The sequence below is a fragment of the Macadamia integrifolia genome, chromosome 1, assembly GCF_013358625.1.
Source record: "Macadamia integrifolia cultivar HAES 741 chromosome 1, SCU_Mint_v3, whole genome shotgun sequence".
Lineage (NCBI taxonomy): Eukaryota > Viridiplantae > Streptophyta > Magnoliopsida > Proteales > Proteaceae > Macadamia > Macadamia integrifolia.
Genome location: NC_056557.1, coordinates 1,547,622 through 1,562,921, shown reverse-complemented (window position 1 = coordinate 1,562,921; position 15,300 = coordinate 1,547,622). Strand labels below are relative to the sequence as shown.

Below are 15,300 nucleotides of genomic sequence, written 5' to 3'. Positions count from 1 at the left end.
AAATGATATCATACATCAGAGGGAAATGAGGTCATTCTATTTAAGAGAAAGAAAGATAAGACAAAGAGGTGCAAGTGAACTTGAACTACTGACCACATACATCTTCTAAGTACTGTTGTAGTTCTGACAGTCTTATCATTTTTCTGAACTCATTCAGGAGATCACTTCAAGCCATACACATTGCACATCACTTTCAGAATTTATAAATTCTCACAGATGGTTCTTTTTAGAAGCCAGAAGCCATTAATCTTATTTACCATATGATAGTTTTCTATAAGGGGAACATCGAAGCCAAACACAAATCCATGGTTTACAAGCAAGTTAATTAAATCAAACGATCCTTACAAAAGTCACTGAACTCTAGACTATTGGCTCAAATCCTATGATTTCCTCATCAGGGTTTATTTTTCTTGCTTGGGTCTCTTTCGGCCAGGGTTGATGAAGACATCAGTCAATACCGATTTGGAGATGAGAGAAGCCTTCAATAACTTCAAAGCCTGCATCACAAAAGTTATAATACTGATGTAAGAAGCATGACTTAATGCCCTTCTAATCCAATTGGAATTGATAACATGGGCACTGTTACATAATTTGGTGGAAGGTAACAAATCCAATGGAGGTGTATGAATGCAGGGGAAAGGTTTCCAGGACATATAGCCCCCCAACCTTAATCCCTGACTAGACCATATGGTTTTGAATTCAACATGTAAACCATAAGAATCCAATGCTGATGTAGTTCACTACTTCTACCTGATTATCTATGATGCATCATAATTTTCAAAACTTTTGAACCACTCACCTGCTCTGTGCCAATGCTAACCATCCGAACCTCCAAGTCATCTAGGGGAACCTCCATGCTTTTAAGAAAGGAGAAACTCCACATAGAGACTAGTGGAGTGATAACCAAATTGTCTGTTACCATGAAAGTTGCCGGTCCCTTGAGAAATCCTCGACCTGCAATTTGACTTGTTTGAGAATTAATCGTTAAACAATAGCATTGTTCATTTGTACGACCGCGATTAGACTGCTGCTTAGTAGTCAGGTAGCTAGTGTGAGGGTTATTATCTTTATTTTGTGGATTTTGATAACTTGTCAACCACAAGGAATAAGGCAGATCAATTACATTCACTCCTAGTGGATTGTAGGAAGGACGGCAGAGGCCAGGGTGCAGCAGCAGATCTCTTATACTATCATCCCTCGTAACTTTTGAACATTCCACACTCTTGTACAGATTGTCCATGGATACCAGTGATGAATTCCCATTCAATAGTTGTAAAATGGATCCAAGAGGCAAGGTAAGCAAGCTGAGGAGAAAGTTACCCATGTCTTCGCTAATTTCAGCATATAATGCTTTGTTCATCGACTTACTCATCGTTAACTTCATAGTCATATCTAGTGGAGATTTCAATAAAATACTTTCACTCTTAGACTCCATTGCATCTCCTCTCTCAAAATTTAGGCTTTCAGATATGAATCCTTGCTTTCTAAGAAACAAATCTGTCAGAGGTGTCTTGGAAAATAAAGATCCCTTGAGCAGATGCAGGATCTATAAATGAAGACAAAAGTTAATAGAAGCAAAATTTCAGTAAGTTAAGATTGTTGTATTGTCTATATGCAACAAATACAAAAGATCAAAAGTAACCTAGTGTACTTAAATACTTGAAACAGTGAATAACTGAATTATAAGATCCCAAAACCAAAGACTCACTGAGATCTTGTCTAACACAGTAAAAGAGACTAAATAGCTAATTAATACACAAAAAGACCTTAAAGGAGTTTTTATTAGTCTTCATTCTTCAATTCTCTAATTAGTCCTTGTATAACAGAGAGAAATATTCACAAAAATGTCAATAAGGCCTTATGCAAGCTCCAAGGTAAGAAAGCACAATGGGATACCAATGGGGTTGGTAGCCTAGTGGTGAAAATGCCCTCAACCCATCACCGCTCGAGTCGGCTGATTATGGGTTCGAGTCTTGGCATGCCCACTATTGCCCATTGGTCCTGCGGAAGCGCTGCTCGCCGTACGGGGGCTTGTCCTTGGGGCTATGATCACTACCATGGAGCACCCTTTTTGATTACCAAAAAAAAAAAAAAAGCACAATGGGATGAAAGACCAAGAAAGATACTGAAAATTCAATCTCAAAGGGAAGGATAGCAGTCAAGCCCCAAATAAGGCAAGAAGTCGAGAACCCAACTAGCAGCATATGTAAGTAGTCTCTCTAAAACTGGCCCTTTTGAAGCCCGTAACATACGTTAAGTAAAAGAAATGCCTCCTCACAAAGGAAAAGACTAACATATGAGAAGGTAGAAAAGAGGGTGAACCTTGGTGCAGTGGTAAAGCTGCTCTATTATAACTTATTGGTCATTGGTCAGAGTTGGAAAACAGCCTCTCCGCAAAAACGGGGTGTTCTACTGCCTTATTTTACCGATCGATTTTACCTAATGCAGAACTTTATTCCCTTATTTCTACTTATCAATCAAAAGCTGTAGTTTTAATTATATATATATATATATATATATATAGTATCCCAATGCACGAGGCTCTGGCTACTATAAGGTGTGGGAGAGGCAAATGTACGCAGCCTTACCCTTGCTTTGCAAAGAGGCTGTTTTCATGTTTCCAACCCACAACGTGACTGTTACAAAAACACAATTGAACCAAAAATTTAAAAATAAATAAATATATAAAAATAAAAGTAGAAAGCCATTGCAATTAAGTGAAAGTCATACCTCCTCGGAGCCAATACTCAGTGTTGTCTCTTGGAGGGAACTCATATCTTTGATCCCAAGTTTGTGCAACAGTGTCAAAATGGTAGCTGGGGCCATGGGCTCTACATGTAAATCATCGGTTACCATGAACTTGGTCAGTCCACAAACAAACACTTCTCCATCTCCTTCGGGATCTTCTTTTTCCATGTATATCACCTTGTCCATCATTTTCCTGCAATAATTGCATGCAACATTCTTGAAAGTACTATAGTTTCGGCAGCAAATGTAGTACTTGGGCTTTGTGTCATCAATGTTCAGTTTCAGTCTCAAGCACTCTTTTCCAGAAGGATTCCTTGGATCAAGTAGCATGGACTTGCATATGTGAGTCTGCAGAAGCTGCTCCTCAAGATTCTCCACCGCTTTGTATAGACTGGTCATGGACCCAATAATGGCAGGCTCTGGTTGTTTGCTAATGAGTCTCACTATGGTTCCCATTGGCATAGTCAAGAAGCTTAAAAGAATGTCCACCAAGTCACTGTCAGCTTCAGCCATTACAACTCTGTTCTTCTCCTTGTCCATCACAACCTTCAGACTTATGGTCTGTGACACTTCTTGAGAGGCCATGGTTGATTGATTCAAGCAACTCGTCAAGAGAATCAGCTCCTAATTTCTTTCCCCGACCTGTGTGTCTATAATTACCCTATATATATTTTGGCCCCTCTGTGGAACTCTCTCTTGCTTTTTCTTTTTCTCTTTTGTTTCTGTTCTGTTCTGCTCTCCCTTTTGTGTCATCCTTTGGACTGATCGTGGAACGCATTTCTTTAGCTTTTACTTTTTCTCTTTTGATTGTGTTCTTTTGCTTTTGCGTCTTTTGCTTCGGACTTCGGTTTTCCTGATTGATTAGTGAATGGATCATAAAAATAGGGTATGAAGTATGTCATATTATCCGCGATATCACAGGCACGGCCCATAGTTAATTAAGTTAGGGGAAAGCAATAATATGGAAACAAATACGTAAGGTAATTAGATGGACCACATGGTAATAATACATTTATCAAAATCTGACGTAATAAAACGCATACAGCAATGATATGGTACATGTTAAATACGATTTTACTATGTACAAATTCGGAAGCAAAAATACGGATTTATTCTGGTACTAAAAATGATCTAAAACTAATTGTTTACAACTAAATTCTAATATCCTATGCTCTCATGAACACCTATATCCAATCTAGCTTTTCAATTGGGGGATAATTTCTCATATATATATATAATTTTTTTTTACATATAATATTAATTAAGTTTAATCATGTCTATCATAACTAATGTTGATAGGTGATCTATCAACAATTTTCTATCATAGTAAATAATAGCATATATTTGTCAAAATAATAATAATAATAGCATGTGGATAATCATTTAACAAATTAAAATATTATTATTGATATTATCTTATTAAACAATAAAATTATCAACAACCCCTACTGATGTGGATTCGTGTTCTAAAACCAAATCAGATCGCGTGTAGGTCCATTTAGATATTTAATAATTCAATTTTAACAGCCAACAGTTGATTCATAAGAAAGGGAGACGAATGTCATCCACATTTTTCTCAAAATCGAGAAACCTACGAAAAATGAGAAGTGTCGTTTTGACTCTTGGGGTTGAGTTTGTTTTTGGGCCTAAACTAAATGTATTAATAAGAATAAAACGTATAACACGTATAATACTGATAACTATAGAATACGCATATAATACAGATTTTTTGGATTGATATGCCAAATTATGACATTTTGATTGAAATGTTCAAATACGGCAAAAAATCACGTATTATATACGAATTTACTAACTATGGTACGGCCACATACCCTTCATTTATTTTTTCTTTTCTCTTCTTGGGTTTGGCACACTGGCACATGGTTGGGTGGATAATTTGTAGAGTGTTTTGAGTTGTGAAAGAGGGATAGGCATGCTGCCCACATGTTGCACATTAGTAGGTGGCACCAATGGGGTCACAGAATGGGGCATCCTATGAGAGGGGCAAGGGAATCATTTCAAAGGGGAAGGAGAGAGATAAGACACAATGGGCACATGCCCGATTGATCATGTCCATTTAAAACCTAAATTGGCTCTGCCCGATTATTAAATATGTCGGACACATTTGTTAATAGGTAGTTCTCGTTGTAAGGGTGCTACTTGATTGACGTCGAACTGGGACCAACCGATTAATAGCCCGCCTCAACTCAACATGTTTAAGGCATGTTTATGACCCGCTTAGAGCCTTGTTTACTAAGTCCAACATGTTTGAACATCATTTAAAGCCTAATTATAGCCCGTTTAGAAGTAAATGTATCATTAGCCTGCTTAAATCCTGACTAAGGCTCATTTAGTCCGATTATTCCAGAACGACCGTTTATAAATGGGACCATGTTTAGCATATGAGGACTGATTACTTAAACGGGTCAGTCATGGTGTAAGGTCCTAAAGTGGGGAAGCCCAATAAAGATTGACTAAAATTCGATTGGCCCAACCGATTGACACCCGTACTGTGCCACTCATGGGCGATGTGCCTAGCCCTTTTCCCTTGAGTTATATATGAGTTTATAAATTTGTGATGGAGAAACAAGAAAAAAGGTTGCCACTTGGTCATGTAACCCTTGCATCAACTTAGGGGCCAATGAGAGTGAGCAGAGGGGTATCAACAAGGATAGAATTTTATGATTTTATAGAGAGTGGGCAGTGATTTCATAGCATCTTGTATCAGGGCCATGGTATACATGACCATGTAGCCTTTTTCCCCCTAAAAAATTATCTACAAATTCAAGTTTGATTTGCTACTGTGAGAAATACTGCCACCGTACTCATTCATGGACATCATGTATAAGTTAGGGGTAAGATCTTCCATCAATAGAAACAAGACTTGTCAAATCCACGTATGATTTGGTTTTGGATCAACTTTGAGAATTAACTCCATCTAAAACAATACTAGGGTTTTACCACAGGATATGAACCACATAAACAAATCTTAATGCATAAGTACCTTCGGGGTTAGGGAAGTCTTTGAAATTGCATAAAAGAGGAACTGTTACCCGGATCAACGAGCGATCCCTCCAAAAAAAAAAAAAAAAAACCATCAAATTAGAATGCCTTAAGATAGAAGGAAAGGAGTTAGCAGAGGAGAACTGCTTTCTAGTAACTTTTTCTTTGATTTTCTTCATCCTTCTTTTGTTCCCTTATTTAATATCCATACAAAGCTGTCCCTACCAATAACCATTAGTCTAACAAATCTTTCCCATCAAAACGATGGAGAAAGTTTTCCTCGATGGCTCCACTCATGGAGAAGAGTTTAGCCACTTTTATAAAGTCCTTAAATATGTATTACTCCCATCTTCTATTGTATGAAGTCGATAATACTCATATTCTATCTTCTGATACCCTTTGAACACCATCTGGAAGTCCAAACACCTCGGTCAAGGGATTCCCCATCGACTGTGGGTGTAAATAAAGCAAATAAGGAAACAATTTTCCTACTTTGGCTAGTGTAGTGGGCATATCTAAAACAATGCAAGTATCTCTTACATTTAGATTGGATGAGGTTGAGATTTGCAAGTATCTCCTAATTTGGCTATGCATACAAAGTACCAGCTGGGTTCCCCAGTTCCCACTGTTTCGATCAGAGATCCAAAAGCTCATTTGAGACATATAGTCGACATGGTTAATGTTCAGTTCGAATCTTATCAATTAAGACTTCTATCTGCTACAATTTGATTGGTTATGGTATCAATCCCAAGTTTTTGGATGTCATCAAATTAGCTTCCTGAGTCAATCCACTCACAATTAGACTCCCTAAATCCAATTTTTAGAGGAATAGCTCAGACTGTAGAAAGGGTATTTTCCCTTTTAAGCTGGAAAGTTATTTGTAAGCCAGAACACATGAAAGGTTTAAAGATCATAATCTACCAATGTTGATCAGGCTAAGATAGAGGATATTGATGTTACTAGAATCCATTTGGATAAAATTTTTGAAGAGTAGGTACTTCCCCAATGTCTATTCAGATCCTTGGATGCCTAACATTGACATGTTCTCATCTCATTTCCACTTGTGAAACCTGGGCAGCCTCTTTATTAGGAACCAGAACAGAGGACAGCAAGGGAGGTTCAATGAAAGAGTGCTTATCCAAAACATTTGGCATTAGAGAAGATTTTTTTTCCCTAAAAGCATGGTATCAGGTATCACATCGGAGAGATAAATATCAATAATGATATGGCCACATATTGATACCTAGAACCCAGGTATGGATCTTTGTGTGTAACAATAACTGTTCAATGCAGTTGGTGAGCTGTAGTGTGCAAAAATCCTTTGCTCATCAGGAGGTCTCGAGTTCGAGTCTCTTGGCTATTACCTACTTCCCCTCCCTACTTATCAAAAAAAAAAAAAAATCTTTGTGTGGGATGTGATTTTGATGGCCAACTTTGTTGTAGAGTAAATATGAACGTATAAAGTTGGAGTCCTTGGTCGTTGATGGATTATCTTTTGCTCTTTTTTGTCTCTTGGTTTTTGGCACATGATTGGGGGGGGGGATAATTTGTACAATGTTTGAGTCATGGGAGAGGGATGAGCAGGCTGTCCATATGCTATACATTAGCGGGTAGCATCAATAGGGGCACATGATGAGACATCATATAGGAGGGATAAAGGAGTAATTTCAAAGAGGAGGAGAGAGAGAGAATGAGTTTGGATATTGTAATTGTGTAGTGATATTAGATGTTGAGGGATTAGTTTTTGTGTTCGAATCCTTTCCTAGATCATAACCTCCTGCAATAATCTCACATCGTCCATTGGGTGTGGGTCCTCACACCTAAAGGTGCCTCTCACACTCTTTGGATGGTATGAGATTGTTGAAAGAGGTCATGGTCTAGGAGAGGGTTTGGCCTCTTACCTCCCTTATATTTGGCAACGATTTTTGAATGTATGGTAGCAATGTTGATTTATTTATTATTATTATTATTATATTTTATCTTGGTGCATTGTGAATACATTTGAAGCGATTTAGATTATGAAATTATAGTGCACTTTTTATATAAATAATTTTTAATGTATTAAAGGAAAAAATTGGTAATTCATTCCTTCTATCTTAAGGCATTCTAATGTGATGGTCACTGTCTGAAAATGTAGTATCATGCATCGACTACTTTCCCCAAAAAAAATGTTTTTTTTTTTTTACATCCTCCTTTTGTTTAATAAATCAAAAGTTGTCCTTAACTTTTTTTTTTTTTTTTTATAAAACAAAGTTGCTCCAACCAATGACCATTAAATTAACAAATCTTTTCCATCAAAATGTTGGAGAAAGTTTCCTCCACCCATAGAGGAGGGATTCTTTTTTTTTTTTTTTTGCTAATGACGGGTATCCAGGCTTTCGGCCTGACTAGTCCCATGGGTCCATACTGACCCTACAACCACATAGATCAGGTCATACTGGGGTTAATGAGAATCATTCAACTTTCACTGAAAGCAGTGAAGAACACTAAACACCCCGTATAAGTGGCCCAAGGTGTGCCTAGTGGGAGTTGAACTTAGGATGTCCAAGTTTATGACTCGCACCAAGTTCATTGCTCACCATGCGCTACCCCCTTGGGAGGGATTAATCTACTTCTATAAGGTCATTAATTATTACTCTCACATCCCATTGTATGAAGTAAATAATATTCTCGTACTATATATCCCTTGATATCCTTTGGACACCATCTGAATCCCTTGGTCAAGGAATTCTCCCTTGACAGTGACTCAGTCGGAAAACATTTGTTTGCAATTAAGGAAAATGAGGGAACAATTTTCCTGATTTGGCTAGTGTAGTGGAGACATCTAAACCAGTGCAAATATCACTTACATTGTTAGACTGGAGGAGGCTGAGATTTTGGAAAAATAGCTGAGACTGTAGAAAAGGTATTCCCCTTTTAAGCTGGAAAGGTATTTGTAAGCCAGAGCACATGAAAGGGTTTAGGATTTCAAAATTCAAGGCAATGCAGATCATAAACTACCAATGTTGCTCAGGCTAGAATAGAGGATATTGATATTACCAAAATCCATTTGGGTTAAGGTGTTGAGGACTAGGTACTTCCTCAATGTCTATTAAAAATTGATTATAAACCAACAAAGGATGCACATGGGCATCCTCTTCATTAGGAATTAGAACAGAATACGACAGAGGAGGTTTAATGAAAGAGCTGGTTGTCCAAAACATTTGGCACTCACCTTCATAGAACCTTTGTGAACTTCTTTTTTTGTAAATAAATAAATAAAACATTGAAGAAGAAACCTTGTGTCATACACAATCTGGCAGGAAAGGGGCAATATAGTAGTGATGAACACCAATTGGAATCCATCTCACATCTTGGAGCTTTTTAACAAATGGTGTAGGGAAGAGCATTTTTGCCCCCAGCCCACTACCTACACATCTTCTAAGTACTATTGTAGTTCTGACATTCAATCATTTTCTCAACTCATTCAGCATATCTCTTCAAGCTATACACATTCTAAATTTATTCTCACAAATGGTGCTTATGATCCTTTAACTGGCATTGTTGGTTGGTCTGTTGTTCGGATAAATACAGTGAAGAAAAAGCATGAAGCACATGTTGGATCTGAAAGAGCTACCTCAACACTAGAAGATGAGATTTAGGGGATTGGAGCAGCTATAATCCTCATCGATACATTTTGTAGAAACGCAGCTCTAAAACGATGCATAAGATAATGAAAAAACAAGAACAAACAATATACATAGATTTACGAGGTTCGGCAAGATTGCATATGTCCTCGGTGAGATGAGATCTTGCTTCACTATCAATGAAGAATAGGGTTACAACGTTCATCCCTCACACCTCTCAATATTGCTTGCATTACAGAGAAAGAAACCCTCGCTACAAATATATAGCAAAAAATCCTAATCCAAAAAGTACACAACTGCCCTCAAATAAAAAAATTTGAGCGGGGAAATACACGCCCCCCTACACCCCCTTTGCAACCCCTACGGCCCGCTAACCAGTTAGCTGGACCGCTATCCTGCCCGTCGAGACGCCTGCATCAGTACTCCCTGGATTAAACTGTGATGGAATACAAAATATCGTACACCAACAACATTTCATTTGGAGAAGGCAATTGTGATCTTGGACTCTTTAGAAGTCAATAATCTTACCTGCAATATGATAGTTTTGGAACTTTTCTTGGTCAGTGTTTTCTTTATTATTTGAAATTAAGAATCCCTCATCTCTATGCATAGACAGATAAGACTCATTTTGTATTTCTTTGAAGCTTTCTAAATATATACAATATGTTGGATCAACAAAATAACAAACTCTTAACTACTACCAATATAGACTGGTATGCAGTTCTATAAGGGGGACACCAAAGCCAAAACACAAGTTCTAAGTTTTACAAGCAAGTTAATTAAATCAAACGATCCTTACAAAGGTCACTAAACTCTAGGCTATTTGATTCAAATCCCATGATATTCTTATCAAGGTTTATTTTTCTTGCTTGGGTCTCTTTCGGCCAAAGTTGACGAAGACATCAGTCAGTACTGATCTGGAGAAGAGAGAAGCCTTCAATAGCTTCAAAGCCTGCACCACAGAAGTTATAATATTGATGTAAGAATCGTGACTTAATGCCCATATAATCCAATTGGCATTTATTAAATTGGTTGTCTTACATGCTTTGGTGGAAGATAACAAATTAACAATCCATTGGAGGTGAAAGAATGCAAGGGAAAGGTTGGCAGGACATATAGCTTACCAACCTTAACCCCTAACCAGACCTTATGGATTTGAATTCAACATGTAAACAATAAAAAACCAATGTTGATGTAATTCACTACTACCTAATTATCTATACAGCATCATAATTTTCAAACTTTTGAACTACTCACCTCCTCTGCGCCCACGCTAACCATCCGAACCTCCAAGTCATCTAGGGGAACCTTCATGCTTTTAAGAAAGGATAGACTCCACATAGAGACTAATGGAGTGAAACCCAAATTGTCTGTTAACATGAAAGTTGCCGGTCCCTTGAGAAATCCTCGATCAGTTGTTCCACTTGTTGGAGACTCATTCCGTAATGGTGCACAAAACTCATTTTTTCGACCAAGATTAGGCTGCTGCTTAGTAGTCAGGTAGCCAGTGTATTGGTTATCTTTATTTTGTGGATTTTCATAACTTATACACCACAAGGAAGGAGGTTCAAATTCATTAACTTGCAGTGGGTTATAGGAAGCACGACAGAGCCCGGGGTGCAGCAGCAGGTTCCTTAGACTACAATCCCTTGTAGCTTTTGCACATTCCGCGCTCTTGTACAAGTTGTCCATGGATTCCAGTGATGAATTCCCATTAAAGAGTTGTAAAATGGATCCAAGAGGCAAGGTAAGGAAACTGAGGAGAAGGCTAACCATGTCTTCCTCAGCTTCAGCATATAATGCTTTGTTCATTGACTTGCTCATCGTCAACTTCATAGTCATATCTAGTGGAGATTTTAATAAATTACTTCCACTCTTAGATTGCTCTGTATCTCCTATCTCAAATTTTAGGCCTTCAGATGTAAATATTTCTTGTTTTCTAAGGAAAACATCAGTCAGAGGTGTCTTGGAAAATAACGATGCCTTGAGCAGATTCAAAATCTATAAATGAAGACATAAAAAATAATAGAAACAACTTATCAGAAAAATTAAGATTAGCATATTATATATTCTCAGAATTCTTGTCTAACACAGTAAAAGAGACTAAATAGTAAATACGCGTAAAGACCTCAAAGGAGTTTAACAAACAGAGAGATTCTTCAATTCTCCGACTAGTCCTTGTCTAACAAACAGAGAGATTCGCAAAAATGTGATAAAATTAATGCCTTTAGCAAAGATCCTAAGCAGAAAGCTGTAAGACAAATAAAGATACTCAGAAAACTTCCATTCGGGTCGCCACCCAAAATATGTTGGACCAGGTCATTCTTCAAAACGGGTCAAGAATTCTAGACATACTTAACAAAAGGCATAGTCACCCTAAAACCCTTTGAAGCCCTTAAGATTAGCCCAGAGGAAAACAAAAGAGGCAATCCACAAGAAGTAAAAGAAATCCATTGCAAGGTGAAAATCATTCATACCTCCTTTGAGCCAATACTCAATGTGGTCTCTTGGAGGGAACTCATGTCTTTGATCCCAAGTTTATGCAACAGTGTCAAGATAGTAGCTGGAGACGTAGGCTGTACCTGCAAATCATCGGTTACCATGAACTTGGTCATTCCACGAACAAACACACCTCCATCTCCTTCAGCTCTTGCAGCATCATATTCTTTCTCTATGTATATGACATTGTCCATCATTTTCCCGCAAGCACCGGAGAAAACATTCTTGAAAGTACTATAATTAGCACCGTTACTATACCTTCGGCTGCAATTGATCCAATGAGCACAAGTATAGTATTTGGCCTTTGCATCATCAATGTTCAGTTTCAGTCTCCTGCACTCATTTTCAGAACGATTCGTTGGATGAAGTAGCATGGACTTGCATACGTGAGTCTGCAGATGCTGCTCCTCAAGATTCTCCACCTCTTTGTATAGACTTGTCATGGACCCAATAATGACTGGTTGTGGTTCTTTACTGATGAGTCTCACTATGGTACCCATGGGCAGAGTCAAGAAGCTGAAAAGAATGTCCACAAAGTCACTGTTAGCTTCAGCCATTACTACTCTGTTCTTCTCCTTGTCCATCAGAAGCTTCAGGCTGATGGTCTGTGACTCTTGGGAAGCCATTGATTGATTCAAGAAGCTCTTCAACAGAATCAGTTCCTAATTTCTCTCCCCACCTCTATATCTATAATGACCTTAAATATATATTTTGGACTCTGCAACTCTCTCTTGCTTTTTCTTTTCCTCTTTTGTATCTGTTCGGCAAAGCTTCTGCTTTTCCTTTTGCATCATCTTTTGGATCGATCCTGGAATTCTTTCCTCTTGCTTTTTATTTATTTATTTAATTTTTAACTTTACTTTTTCTCTAAAGTAGAAACAGTATTCCTTTTCTTTCTTCTTCCTTCTTCCTTCTTCCTTCTTCCTCTTCTCTCTTCTCACTTTTTAACTCCCATCCGTAAGCAACCTCACCTCTGCCCCTGATCTTCTTCAAAGGTACAATGCCCCTTCGGCATGATCAACTTAACCCCTTTAAGCAAGGTTCACTTCGCCCTGGCCTTCTTCTACGTACACCTTGTTGGGTCCATTTCTCTAGATGAAACCATTGAAGCTTTGGAGGGAAATCTTGTCTATTTAATTTTAGATTTACCATTTATGTTTTTTCTCTTTACCAAAAGCATCAACTTAGAAGAGCACATAGTAGGCCAACCATTGAACAAGTTCACCAATCCCCTTGAAGTGAAAGACTAACACTTCAAGAACCATAACTTTGGTATCAGAGCAGCCTCTCAAAAAATGATTTTTGTAAAGCCTAACCACAGTTTAGTTGGTGCTCTTAACACCATAGCTCAGCATGATACGGATAGGCAGGCTGTCGGGTTGAAATCGTCTGCAATTCCGATCTCGTATAATTCCGTGCAATACCACCTTCGGGCGGTGACACGTGTATTGATACCAATACAATGGTCCAGATCTGGTACAACTACTAAAACATTAAATCAGTGAAGAGGCATTTAAATCAGATCTGGACCATTGCATTGGTATCAATACACGTGTCACCCCCTGAAGGTGGTATTTCACGGAATTGTACGAGATCTGAATTGCAGACGATTTTTTCCCCAGGCTGTCATCAAAGAATCCAAATTCTGTTATGAAGTCATTCTCTAACTTAATATATATATATATATATATATATTTTTTTTCTTTAGGGTATTTGTTTTTCCAAAAAAAAAAAAAAAAAAAAAAAAACAATATTGGTATGGGTGCAACATGCAAACCAATACCTAGAACCTGGGTATGGATTATGGACCATGGTTTTAAGTATCGACATCGAATCAGTTATATCGGCTAAGGCCGATCTCAAAACCTGATAGAGATCGGTTATCTGTATCAAAAGCAAGGGTAAAATTAACCAATATTAATCGATCCAAGGTCAATATCGTATTTATGTCCATCGATACCAATATGAACTATGGACCCTTTGTGTGAAATTTGAATTTCATAGTCAACAATGTAGTGTAAATATAAGTAAAAAAAATTCTTTGTGTTGAGCAGTGAGTCGTTAGTGAACACCCAATGGCTGGGGTTCATACCAGGCCCTCCCAGTCATTGGATCTTCACTGCCGCTCACTTCTCACCACTCACTATAGAGGATCCATACTTGTAAATATGAATGTATAAAGTTGGTGGCTTCGGTGGGCAATAAGTTACCTTTTGCCTTTTTCTCTTGGATTGTGGCACATTGGCATACATTTGGAGGGATAATTTGTAAAATGTTTTGAGTCATAAAAGAGGGATAGACATGCTGCATATATATTGCATGCCAATGAAAGACACCAATGGGGTGTGGGATAGGGCATCATATAGGTGAGACAAGCAAGCTATTCCGAAGGGGAATTGGAGAGATATAGATATTGTCGGTGCTAGTGTGCCTAACCCTTTCCCCTAGTTATATATAAATTATAATTATAACATGTGATGGATCATTTTGAAAGGAAAAGAAAAAAAAAATAAAAATTATGGGCAAGTGTTTTATGTCTAGGAGCAGCCCTTGCACCCAAAACAGGGGGGGGGGGGGGGGGGGCACATGCCCCAAGAGGGGAATGGTGGTCATTTTATACCCTCTATGTCGATTACGTAGGACTGCTCCCGGATAGAAAACTCTCCTAAAAATTATAGAGAAATTATATGCAAATCCATGTTTGATTTTCATATGAAGAATACTGCCTATTATTGGACACCATATATAGTTAGGGGTAAGATCTACAATCAATAGGAGCAGGACTTGTCAAATCCATGTATGATTTGATTTTTGGATCAACTTTGAGAGTGCATTACAAGGGTTGCAGAGAAGGGGGCGGGCAGGGGTTACGCAGAGAGAGTGAGGCTGGGGTATGAAGAAAGGGGCTGCGGAGGGAGGCTTCCCGGGGGGGGGGGGGGGGTAGTGGCTTATATAGTATTTTCTCCATTCGTCTTGTAGCCAGAGAGAGAGAGAGAGAGAGGAATATATAGAAGTATTGAATAACACCTTATTTTAGTATTTCTATTCAACGTGCTTTCAGTTTCATAAAGATTAAGTGCAAAATATATAAACAGCCTGAAAAATTGAAATAGGTCCCTAAAATTGAAATTAAAATCCAACCAAAGGAGCATTTGCTTTTACTAGTGTTCTTGTTCCCTCATCCATTTTGATCAGCTCAGCTTAAATTTGCAACACAAATCATTTGGAGTGATTTTTTTTTTTCTTACAAAGAACGGTACCCCCCCTCCCAAAGTTTTTGGAAGGTTGTTTATTTGGATGTCTATGTGGATAAAAATTCCTGGGTTAGATTGTTTAGTAAATGTTTAGGATTTAAAAATAGGGGAATTTACTAACATTCCCCTACCCTTGGCCTATATTTATTAAATCTCCCTCCCCCCCCCCC

The 15,300-nt window shown here is 38.0% G+C and overlaps 2 protein-coding genes across 2 annotated transcripts; both read right to left on the bottom strand.

Annotated features, from left to right (window-relative positions):
- Nucleotides 1–235: 235 nt before the first annotated feature.
- LOC122077673 lies at nt 236–3,384 on the bottom strand. Its single transcript, XM_042643579.1, has 3 exons — nt 2,731–3,384; nt 800–1,546; nt 236–497 (listed from the first exon to the last, which is right to left on the bottom strand). Exons 1-3 carry the CDS (start codon nt 3,331–3,333, stop codon nt 402–404), a joined length of 1,446 nt encoding a protein of 481 aa, XP_042499513.1. The 5' UTR covers nt 3,334–3,384; the 3' UTR covers nt 236–401.
- A 6,604-nt stretch (nt 3,385–9,988) lies between these two features.
- Nucleotides 9,989–12,616, bottom strand: LOC122077640. The gene is made up of 3 exons (XM_042643577.1): nt 11,855–12,616; nt 10,635–11,378; nt 9,989–10,329 (listed from the first exon to the last, which is right to left on the bottom strand). Exons 1-3 carry the CDS (start codon nt 12,500–12,502, stop codon nt 10,234–10,236), a joined length of 1,488 nt encoding a protein of 495 aa, XP_042499511.1. The 5' UTR covers nt 12,503–12,616; the 3' UTR covers nt 9,989–10,233.
- Nucleotides 12,617–15,300: the final 2,684 nt, after the last annotated feature.

Coding starts and splice junctions, on each gene's coding strand:
- LOC122077673 (XM_042643579.1), bottom strand. CDS start 3,333: ATGGCCTCTCAAGAAGTGTCACAGACCATAAGTCTGAAGGTTGTGATG. Junction 1,547..2,730: donor TGAGTATTGGCTCCGAGGAG/GTATGACTTTCA, acceptor CTTCATTTATAG/ATCCTGCATCTGCTCAAGGG. Junction 498..799: donor TTAGCATTGGCACAGAGCAG/GTGAGTGGTTCA, acceptor TTTGTGATGCAG/GCTTTGAAGTTATTGAAGGC.
- LOC122077640 (XM_042643577.1), bottom strand. CDS start 12,502: ATGGCTTCCCAAGAGTCACAGACCATCAGCCTGAAGCTTCTGATGGAC. Junction 11,379..11,854: donor TGAGTATTGGCTCAAAGGAG/GTATGAATGATT, acceptor CTTCATTTATAG/ATTTTGAATCTGCTCAAGGC. Junction 10,330..10,634: donor TTAGCGTGGGCGCAGAGGAG/GTGAGTAGTTCA, acceptor TCTGTGGTGCAG/GCTTTGAAGCTATTGAAGGC.